Source organism: Colobus angolensis, unplaced genomic scaffold, assembly GCF_000951035.1.
Source record: "Colobus angolensis palliatus isolate OR3802 unplaced genomic scaffold, Cang.pa_1.0 Scaffold109, whole genome shotgun sequence".
Lineage (NCBI taxonomy): Eukaryota > Metazoa > Chordata > Mammalia > Primates > Cercopithecidae > Colobus > Colobus angolensis.
Genome location: NW_012111919.1, coordinates 352,555 through 363,883, shown reverse-complemented (window position 1 = coordinate 363,883; position 11,329 = coordinate 352,555). Strand labels below are relative to the sequence as shown.

The 11,329-nt window shown below is 49.5% G+C and overlaps 1 protein-coding gene across 1 annotated transcript in view; it reads left to right on the top strand.

Annotated features, from left to right (window-relative positions):
* TCF23 (transcription factor 23) overlaps positions 1–2,129 on the top strand; it is a 4,211-nt gene extending 2,082 nt beyond the window's left edge. Inside the window, exon 3 of the mRNA XM_011949944.1 lies at positions 1,881–2,129. Within this exon, the coding sequence (XP_011805334.1) occupies positions 1,881–2,060 (180 nt within the window). The 3' untranslated portion in view covers positions 2,061–2,129. The remainder of the gene's footprint in view (positions 1–1,880) is intronic.
* The last annotated feature ends 9,200 nt before the right edge of the window (positions 2,130–11,329 follow it).

Genomic DNA, 11,329 nt, shown 5'->3' with positions numbered 1-11,329 from the left:
ACGGGGTTTCACCAGGTTAGCCGGGATGGTCTCGATCTCCTGACCTTGTGATCCGCCCGTCTCGGCCTCCCAAAGTGCTGGGATTACAGGCTTGAGCCGCCGCGCCCGGCCAACCTCAGTTTTATTACACGTAGAATAGAAGCTAACATGAGCCTTACTTCTCTTCCAAGGTACAAAATGGAAAGTCTAATGAACATTAATCATCTTTGCAATAACAGCTAACAGTTGAGTGCTAAAGATAGGCCAGGAGCTGGGTTAAGTAGGTTAGTGTAGTTTTGTCTTTTAATCCATGCAAAAAGCAAATGAGGATTACTTTACAGATGAGGAAACTGAAGCTTAGGGAGGTTATGAGGCTGAACGCTGTTTGAACCCAGGGGGTTCTGACTTCAGACCCCATGCTCACAGCCACTAAACAGACTCCAGGGACAGCGCCATAAGGAGGTGAGGAGTGCACTGTGTGAAAAAGGAAGGGTCATCTTTGCCCTCCGAGGATAACATTGCAGTGGTATCAACTTATTTATTTATTTATTTACTATTTTTTTTTTGAGACAGAGTTTCACTCTGTTGCTAAGGCTGGAGTGCAGTGGTGCAATCTCCACTCACTGCAAACTCCGCCTCCCGGTTCAAGTGATTCTCCTGCCTCAGCCTCCTGAGTAGGTGGGATTATAGGCGTGCACCACCACACCCGGCTAAATTTTGTATTTTCAGTAGAGACAGCATTTCACCACGTTTCCCAGGTTGGTCTCAAACTCCCGACCTCAGGTGATCCACCCACTTTGGCTTCCCAAAGTGCTGGGATTACAGGTGTGAGCCACCGCACCCGGCTATTTATTTATTTATTTACTTATTTTTGGGACAGGGTCTCACTGTCACCCATGCTAGAGTGCAGTAGTGCAATCATAGCTTACTGTAACCTCAAACTCCTGGGCTCAAGGAATCCTCCCACCTCAGCTTCCCCAGTGGCTAGGACTACAAGCACATGCCACCACACCTGGCCTTCTTTTTTTTTTTTTTTTTTGTAGAGACGGTGTCTCACTTTGTTCCACAGGCTGATCTCTAAGCTCAAGTGATCCTCTCACCTCTCAACTTTATTTTTATGATACTTTCCACCATCTCTTTCCCCTAAATGTCATAGTTCTGAAATGTCTTGAAACTTGATTTTTTTCTTCAATGCAAATAATAGCTAAAATGTGCGAATTTGAGACTAAGTGGGGGAACTCTGAAATGTCAGTGGTGGTGCAGGGTCCTGGCGTGGTATAGTAGTTTCCTTAGCTGTAAAATAGTGACCAAGGCAAGGCCCTTGATTGTAGTAAGTGATCAACAGCTAAGCTGAAGGATGAACCAAGGAGGGCCCAGTTAGGTCCAGCACTCCAGCACATCCACAGGGTGGAGCAGTTGGCCAGGAAGCAGCTCCCTCAGCCCCCAGGTGGAGAGGTTATGAAGAGGAGGGCGACCTCAGGGTAGTCAACCTGGTGTATTCTGGGACTGCTCACGCTTCTGCTGGAAAGATGGGCAATCCTTGGAGGGCCCGGCTTGGAGTTTTTCCTGGCTCTGCTGCTCTGCTCGTTGCCCAGCCTCTGGCTGTTGCCAGCTCTGCCCAGGCCACCTGATCTTCTGTCCACCTCCCTCCCAACAGAGGGCTGCTATTTTTGGGGCCCTCTCCCTCCTCAGATGGCTCCTCCTGTGTCTCTCATCCAGGCTCTGGGTGATCAGGAAAATGTGTGGGGCTGTACATGAAGATGACCCTGATCAGAGTAGTGATGGCTGGGGAAGGTATCAGGGAGGGATGCTGGAGAAGGCTGGGTTTTGGGTGTCAAGGATCCTGGACTATGATGGGCTGCAGGAGCAGCATTTCTCACTTCCCAATCTGTGTCTTGCAGAAGTGGCCGATGCGATCTCGTCTCTATGCTGGAGGCCTGGGGTACTCTGATCTTGACTCCACCACAGCAAGCACCCCCAGCCAAAGAACAAGAGACATAGAGGTGGGATCCCAAGTCCCTGGAGAGGCAGATGCTCTCTTTTCTGCCACGCCACTCTCACCAGTGCTTGGCAACAAATAATTATCACACTTGCCTTTTCTCCTAGACTGTGATTCATGCTTAGGGACCTGGATTTTCTACCAGCCCCCACCTGTCTTCACTCTGATTCTCAGCTATCACACTTGATTCAGACTCAGCTCCCAAGTTCCAGCATGCAGACCAAGAGAAGCAATAGCACTTCTGTGATGGACAGTACCTAGAGGGGCATAGGATGGAGAGCCTCCTCCTTGGTCCCCAAGTGGGGACTTCCCCATGGCTCTTCAGTGACAGCTACTGGGAAGTGGGAGAGAAAGAGGTATAATTGGGCTCAAAGTTGAGCTAGGGAACCACCCTAACTTTCTTCCTCTAAGGTTTCTACAAACCCTCTGCAGATAGCGAAGACAGGTGCAGAGGGAGGGGCCTGGGATGGCACTAGCCCCAGGTGCTGATGGGAAAGCCGGATGACCAGATAGGCTCTTGGTAGCTGCAAGTGTAAATAGATCTGGGCTGGGTCACACAGCCAGAAGAAAATTGAAGAAGGGAATGTGCTTTCTAACTGCATCATGAGATGCTTACTTGATGTTAGAGGGATAGTGAGGAATTCAGGATTCCTGCCTCTGTAGTATGGGCCTCTCCAGAAGCTGCCCCTCACCACTACATTTTCTCTCTCTCTTGGCTCCTGCACTCTTCCACTCTTTTCTTTTCTTCTTCTTTTCATGTAGAGATGGGGTCTTGATATGTTGCCCAGGCTGTCCTTGAACCCCTGGCCTCAAGTGATCCTCCTACCTCAGCCTCCTAAAGTGCTGGGATTGCAGGCATCATCTCTGGCCCTAAAGAAATAACTTGAGAACTAATCATAGAATCTACACACACTGAAAATAATTTTCCAGATCAGATATAGCCTCAAACCTGGCACCTGAAGTCCAGACAGGGAACAAATTACCTTTCGGTTAAATTTCAGCCCTTCAGAGTGAGAGGGAATGGGCATGACCAACTAGAGTCCCAACAAGGTTATCCTTAGACACACACCATTGTTGTCATCATGAATGTAAGTGAGCTCTGGGCAGGCTGGGAATGGTTGGGGTCTGGGTTCTGGCATGACAGGACCCTGTACCTCCATAGGGCTGGCCAGGGCAGAGCTGAAATAGGGCTGGGGGTGCAACTGAGCCAGTTGTGGTAGAGGTAGAAAAAGAGACACAGAACATCCCAGCCCCGAGCTGCCTGGGATGTGGGAGAACAGCTGGAATGTGGCCGGGAGCCATGGGGAGAAGGCCTCGGCCAAGGCTGAACTCATAAATCTGCCTTGAACCAAGTCTCCACAGAGGGACCCTGGAAAACTTGTGCAGAGCTGATGTGGGCAGCTGGACAGGGCCAGGCAGGGGCAGAGGCCAGGTGTGGGAGGGCATGAGCACAGTGTTCTTCACAAGACCATAAAAGTCCAGCTAGAATGTACTATTTTTAAAGCCAAACAGCAGTATCTTCCTGGTGGAGTTCGCAGGGGTGGTAGGAAGAGAAGCAGATACATTTCCTCCTTAGCTGGTGGCACACTGTTGTCCTGGGGATGAAGGAAAATTGGCTTGGGGTGTGTGTCGGGGTTCTCCAGATAGCATAGAACTTCTCTTGATGATAGAGTAGACTTTGGGTTTTGCCCCACCCTGCCGTGCTCTGACTCAGGCCTTTGCTTAGTAACATTAGAGCCCTCTGGAGTGACTGCGTGGCCCTGGTGGAGACAAGGAGGGCACAGGAAGGATGACGCAGGTGGAGGGCTGCAGGAGGCGGGTCCCATCACAACAAGTGTCTCAGGCTGTCTTGGGCCCTTTCCAGGCAAAGCTGTTCTCATCTGTGCCCAGGACAGTCGTGGGGGGCGGGGCAGAGGCCATCTCCTCCAGCCACGGAGACCCAGCCCCGTCAGGCCAGCAAGCAAAGAGGCCTGGAAGGGGGCAGGGTGAGCCAAGGGGATGGATGGGAATAACCAGAGGATGGACTGGGCCCTCCCTCCCTGACAAGCACAGTAATGCCCTTGAGACATATCAGGACTTGGATTTGCCAATGAACCAGAACCAGGAGTAGCCCCTTTGTCTCTGCAGTGAGAAAGAAAAACACGGCCCAGTTCGGTGGCTCATGCCTGTAATCCCAGCACTTTGGGAGGCCGAGGCGGGCAGATCATGAGGTCAGGAGTTCGAGACCAGCCTCGCCAACATGATGAAAACCCTTCTCTACTAAAAATACAAAAATTTGCCAGGTGTCATGGTGGGCACCTGTAATCCTAGCTACTTGGGAGGCTGAGGCAGGAGAATTGCTTGCAACCGGGAGGCAGATTGCAGTGAGCCAAGATCACGCCACTGTGCTCCAGCCTGGGCGAAGAGAAAGACTCCATCTAGGAAAAAAAAGAAAACAAAAAAAAGAAGTAAAAGAAAATATGGATGAAAACATTTGAGTATGGATGACAAATGACACTAGGGTGGCCTGGCTCAGGAGTTGGAGGCTCAGCTGCTCCACAGGGGACTGGCCTGGCTCACTTGGTCTTCCTGTACCACCTGCCCCATCCCCAGGACTTGGGACTGGGATGGAGGTAGAGGTGGGGAACAAGACTTCCCTGCTGGCTCCCTCCACAGAGCATGTGCTTTCTGAGGAACAGGATGGCAGGGTGGAGGCTTAGATGGGGCTGTGGGGCTGGGTGTGGTGGCTGATGCCTGTAATCCCAGCACTTTGGGAGGCCAAGGGGGCGGATCATCTGAGGTCAGGAGTTCAAGACCAGCCTGACCAACGTGGTGAAACCCTGTCTCTACTAAAAATATGAAATTAGCTGGGCATAGAATTATGTCTCTACTAAAAATATGAAATTAGCTGGGCATGGTGGCACATACCTATAATCCCAGCTGCTCGGGAGGCTGAGGCAGGAGAATCGCTTGATCCCAGGAGGTGGAGGTTGCATTGAGCTGAGATCATGCCATTGCACTCCAGCCTGGGTGACAAGAGTGAAACTCCATCTAAAAAAAAAAAAAGATGGGGCTGTGGGAGAAGCAGAGCTGGCCCGGTGATTTCTAAGTAATACAGTGGACACTGGATTTTACCAAATTGGGAACTGGAGAAGTAGAGGATCTAGCCTTCTCTGAGACTCCTTTTCTCTTCCTCTGGGAGGAGCCTGGCTAGGGTGAGTCAGGTGGCACTGTCCTCTCCCTTTTGTGGCATGAGCTCTAAACCCAGGGCCCCTAAACGCTTATTCTATTCTAGATCAAGGTAGGCAAACTATGGCCAGTAGGCCAAACCCAGCCCCCCATGTATTTTTGTAAATAAAGTTTTATTGGAACACATCCACACCCAAGTGTTTACATGTTATTTATGGCTGCCTTTCTGATAGCATTGCAGAGTCAAATAGCTGCACTAGAGACTGAAAAGCCTAAAATATTTACTTTCTGGCCCTTAATAGAAGTTTGCTAACTCCTGCTCCAGCTCAGAGGTATTCAAAGTATGGTCTAGGAACCCTGGGGGTCTCTGAGGCCCTTAAGGTGGTCTAAGTGGCCAAAACTACTTTGATAGTTTTATATTTTTAGGCCGCACACAGTGGCTCATACCTGTAATCCAGCACTTTGGAAGGTAGAGGCGAGTGGATCTCTTGAGCCCAGGAGTTCAAAACCAGCCTGGGCGACGTGGCAAAACCCTGTCTCTACTAAAAATACAAAAATTGGCCAGATGTGGTGGCAGCTGTAATCCCAGCTACTGGGAGGCTGAGGCATGAGAATCGCTTGAACCCAGGAGGCAGAGGTTGCAGTGAGCCAAGATCGCACCACTGCACTCTAGCCTGGGTGACAGAGCGAGACGGAGTCTCTAATACAATATGGATTGTATTAGTCTGTACTCATGCTGCTAATAAAGACATACCCGAGACTGGGTAATTTAGTAAGGAAAGAGGTTTAATTGACTCACAGTTCCACAGGCTGGGAGGCCTCGGGAAACTTACAATCATGTCGGAAACAAAACAAGGTGGGCATGGTGGCTCACACCTGTAATCCCAACACTTTGGGAGGCTGAGGAGGGCAGATCACTTGAGGTCAGGAGTTTGAGCCCAGCCTGGGCAATAGGTGAAACCCCGTCTCTACCAAAAATACAGAACAGTTAGCCGGGCATGGTGGTGGGCATCTGTAGTTCCAGCTACTCAGGAGGCTGAGGCAGGAAAATCGCTTGAAGCTCGGAGGCAAAGGTTGCAGTGAGCCAAGATCGTACCACTGCACTCCAGCCTAGGCGACAGAGAAAGACTCCATCTCAAAAAAATAAAAACAAAACGAAACAAAAAATTAGCTGGGCTTGGTGGTGCACACATGTAGTCCCAGCTACTCGAGAAGCTGAGATGGGAGAATCACCTGAGCCTGGGAGGTCAAGGCTGCAGTGAACGGTGTTCTTACCACTTCTCACCACAGCACTCCAGCTTGGGCAACAGGAGTGAGACCTTGTCTCACACAAACAAACAAAAAATAAGTTACTTATATTTTTTACTCTAACTCTTTAGAGAGTGTAGTGGAATTTTCCAGGAGCCACATGACATGTGATATTGCAACAAATGGAGTGAAGAAGCAGATAAGAGACTCCAGCTGTCTATTGCAACAGACATTAAAGATATTTTCAAAAACTGTAAAGCACTGCCATTCTCACTAAATATTTTCTTCTTGTATGGAAAACAATAATATTGCATAAAAATTTTATATATGTTCACATAAAATGGGCTAATCAATTAGTGTTATTTTAAAATAAATATTTTTAAAATTATCTATTTTAATTTATAATGTGATGGTTATGGATAGATATAACCCACATAAGCAAAAGCTCTTCAGGGTGCTACTTTTTTTAAGAATGTAAAGGGGTCCCGAGAACAAAAACTATGAGAACATCAACTCTAGAATAGCTTGTCAATAGTCGAGGAAAGCCCCTGGCCTGCCCGCCGGCTCACCCTTGTACTGAGACAGCTCTACTTGGTCCAGAGACAGACGACCTGGGTTGAGGGGGAGTGCCTGGCACAGTGAGGACAGAGGCAGAGTCCTAAGTCAATATCTCAGGGAGGTCTCCTGGAGGACACAGGGTGGGCTGCTCCCCTGATGGGCCATGCCAGCCAGAGTTATGGCCTCCTTGTCTCTGCTGTACTCCAGCACACCATTCCTCAGCTTCTCAGGAAACAGGCCGGTGTCCACAGGGTGGTCCTGCAAACACAGAGCTGGTGAAGGTGAACGACAGGTGGTGATAGGATTCATGCAGAAAAGGTCCCCGCTAGAAGGGAGCCCAGCAAGGCTGGGTGCAGGAGGGAGAGCACAGCCTAGTGGGGAGCACAGGGTGGGCTGGGGAGGGGAGTTGACCAGCCCAGGCCGGGGCTGAGCTCCTCTGAGCCCTGAGATCCTTCTGCCCCTCAAGCCAGTGCAGCCCTGTGGGTAGAACTTGAGACAGCCGTGTGGGACACATGCTTAGCTGATCCTGAGAGAGAGAGAAAGAGGCACTAGGGGCAGGGGGAGAGAAAAGGGGTGGAAGGGAACTTGAAGAGTCGGTGGCATCTGCGGAGAAAGGCAGGGAGGCGTCACTTGGACAGCAGGTACTCTTGCAGTTGGCCGTAGCTCCTGCAGTGGAGCCTCTTCTGACAGGACAAGAGAAGGAGGAACAGGAGCTTCGGCAACACTGGGTAAATGGTCACAGGGTTCAGGGACCGGCCTCGCATTCCCCCTGAAGGCAGAGGTGCTTCTGAGTCTCTGCGTGGAACCATCCACAGCAGTGAGCCCCATGTCCTCCCTTGGGCCCCAGAGGCCCAAGCCCCCGCCCCCCTCCTACATCCCAGCAGAAAAGCCTGACAGCTACTGACACCCAAGAGCTGAGGGCAGGAGCCTTTCCCCCCAGGCAATAGAGTCCCTTAAAGCTCTCTTTCAGCCCCTCGGTGGTCCTCTGCACTGCAATCCTGCACCCTCACCCACACCCTCACCCACACCCTCATCGGTGAGCTGATTACAGGTCCTCCGACCCCCACAGGGCTACCTATCAGCTGCAGCTCCACAGGCCCTGGCTGGCAAGTGGCCTCCAAAAAACCGCCACCTTCCCAGCTTTGTGGATGGGCAGCCCCAGGGTGAGTATCTGTGGCCTCTTGGTAGACTCTAGGTTTCCTACTTTCCCTACTTCCCCCAGCTGTGTGCTCCAGGCTGCCTTGGGAATGTGGTAGGTGCCTCCCCTCTCCTGGGTTCTACCTCCCACACTTTGCCATGGGAGAGAAAGTTTGATCCCCAACACAGCAAGAGGGTCAGCTGCTGAGCAGCGGAACAGAGGGCAAGGGCCCACTCCAGGGTTCTGAGTAACCCCAGGAGATACTCAAAAGAGGTAGGAGCTGAACGCTGGTGAGACGTTGGGGAGAGAAGAAGGAACTAAGAGCCTCTGCCATTAAATACGCCAGAAGTTACGTAGGGCCAAAGACAATTGCTTCCTCTTTAAACTTGGAAAAGTTACCAAAAAGTACGATCCAGTAATCAGAACAGAAACAACCCTCCACATTGATGATGGTGGAAGCAGAAAAGCAAGTTGAGTACATCAAGTCGGCCTAAATCACTTGACAGTTGTATCATGCTTTAGTGCCTCAGCAGCTCTGGGTCCAGGGCCAGTTGGATGAAAATGCATTGTATTAGTTCGTACTCATGCTGCTAATAAAGACATACCTGAGACTGGGTAATTTAGTAAGGAAAGAGGTTTAATTGACTCACAGTTCCACAGGGCTGGGGAAGCCTCAGGAAACTTACAATCATGTCGGAAGGGGAAGCAAACACGTCCTTCTTTACATGGTGGCAGCAAGGAGAAGTACAGAGCAAAAGCGGGAAAGCCCCTTGTAAAACCATCAGATCTCATGAGAACTCACTCACTATCACAAGAACAGCCTGAGGGTAAACACCCCCATGATTAAATTACCTCCTGCCGGGTCCCTCCCACAACATGTGGGGATTATGAGAACTACAATTGAGGATGATATTTGGGTGAGGACACAGCCAAACCATGTCACAGACTCTGTGTCACATATCAGCTAACTGCATGATGGCTGGCTGGGCCCCTGGAGCTCTGGGGTCCTTGAGAAGGAACAGGTACATTCTTTTTTTTTTTTTTTTTTTTGAGATGGAGTCTTTTGTTACCCAGGCTGGAGTGCAGTGGCATGACCTTGGCTCACTGCAACCTCCATCTCCTGCGTTCATGCAATTCTCCTGCCTCAGCTTCCCGAGTAGCTGGGATTACAGGCATGTGCCAGTACGCCTGGCTAATTTTTGTATTTTTAGTAGAGACAGTTTCACCATATTGGTCAGGCTGGTCTTGAACTCCTGACCTCAAGTGATCCACCCATCTCAGCCTCCCAAAGTGCCGGAATGACAGGCGTGAGCCACCATGCCCCATGCCCGGCCTTTTTTTTTTTTTTTTTTCCTGAGATGGAGTTTCTCTCTTGTCACCCAGGCTGGACTACAATGGTGCAATCTTGGCTCACTGCAACCCGTGCCTCCTCGGTTCAAGCAATTCTCCTGCCTCAACCTCCTGAGTAGCTGGGATAACAGGTGCCCAGCACCATGCCTGGCTAATTTTTTTTATTTTTTTTGAGATGGAGTTTTGCTCTTGTTGCCCAGGCATGATCTTGGCTCACCACAACCTCTGCCTCACAGGTTCAAGCAATTCTCCTACCTCAGCCTCCCGAGTAGCTGGGACTACAGGGATGTGACACCACGCCCAGCTAATTTTTGTAATTTTTTTTTTTTAGTAGAGACAGGGTTTCACCATATTGGCCAGGGTGGTCTCGAACTCCTGACCTTGTGATCCACCCGCCTCGGCCTCCCAAAGTGCTGGGATTACAGGCGTGAGCCACTGCGCCCAGCCGGGGTGTCCTCTTGTAAATATCTAGGAAAATGGACCCATAACCCAAAGTCATAAGCAACAGTGGTCAAAATGGGGGTCCTTTGAAATGCCTAAAATAATTCATTTGCATGCACTATTGGAAAAAGCTGGTTTTAAAACCATGCAAATTGAATGATAGACCTACTTTCTCTTTGTCCTGGATGAAATCTAGTAATAATAGATTTGAAAAAAAATGTTTTAAGAGCTCCGTGGTCAGAAGTCAGCCTAACTAGAAGTTTGTAAATGAAAAATAAAATCCTAAGTCCCCCAACTGACTGAACAGATCCCCTCTTGGCCAAGGGGACCCCAGAGAAACCTGAAAAACTGAATTCCCAACCATAATGGTGTTGAGGAATAGAGTCAAACTCTGTAAAATATTTGAAGAGATTTATTCTGAGCCAAATATGAGTGACCAATGGCCTGTGACACAGCCCTCAGGAGATCCTGACAATATGGTGGTTGGGCCACAACTTGGCTTTACACATTTTAGGGAGACATAAGACATCACTCAATACATGTAAGATGTACACTGGTTCAGTCCAGAAAGGCAGGGCAACTAGAAGCTGGTGGAGGGCTTCTAGGTCATAGGTAGATTTAAAGATTTTCTGATTGGCAATTGGTTGAAAGAGTTAAGTTACTGTCTAAAGGCTTAGAAATGTCCAGGTTAAGATAAGGGGTTGTAGAGACCAAGGTTTTATGATGCAGGTGAAGCCTCCAGGTTCGGAGAGAATAGAATATAAATGTTTCTTATCAAACTTAAAGATCCTGTTCTATCAGTAAATCCAAAAGGGAGGAGGGTATCATGAGGCATATCTGAACCCCCTTCCCATCATGGCCTGAACTAGTGTTTCAGGTTAACTTTGGAATGCCCTTTACAGACAGGAGGAGTCCATTCAGATGGCTGGGGGTTTAGACTTTTATTTTTGGTTTACAGTGGGATGTGAGGTCAGATGAGGCTTGTTATACCCCCCTCCCTTTTGGTGTTTAGGCACAACTGACAAGCATTGTGGTTAAAATAGGGATTATAAGACTGGCAAAAGATAGTTTTTGTGGCAATAAGATACGAAATTTTTTTTTTTTTTTGAGACGGAGTCTAGCTCTGTTGTTCAGGCTGGAGTGCAGTGGCACGATCTCAGCTCACTGCAAGCCTCACCTCCCAGGTTCATGCCATTCTCCTGCCTCAGCCTCCCGAGTAGCTGGGACTAGAGGCGCCCGCCACCAGGCCCGGCTAATTTTTTCTATATTTTTAGTATAGACGGAGTTTCACTATGTTAGCCAGGATGGTCTCAATCTCCTGACCTGGTGATCCGCCCACCTCAGCCTCCTAAAGTGCTGGGATTACAGGTGTGAGCCACCACGCCTGGCCTAAGATACCAAATTTTGAACAAGAATCTGTTAGGTACAAACAGTTTCTCTTCAAAGGT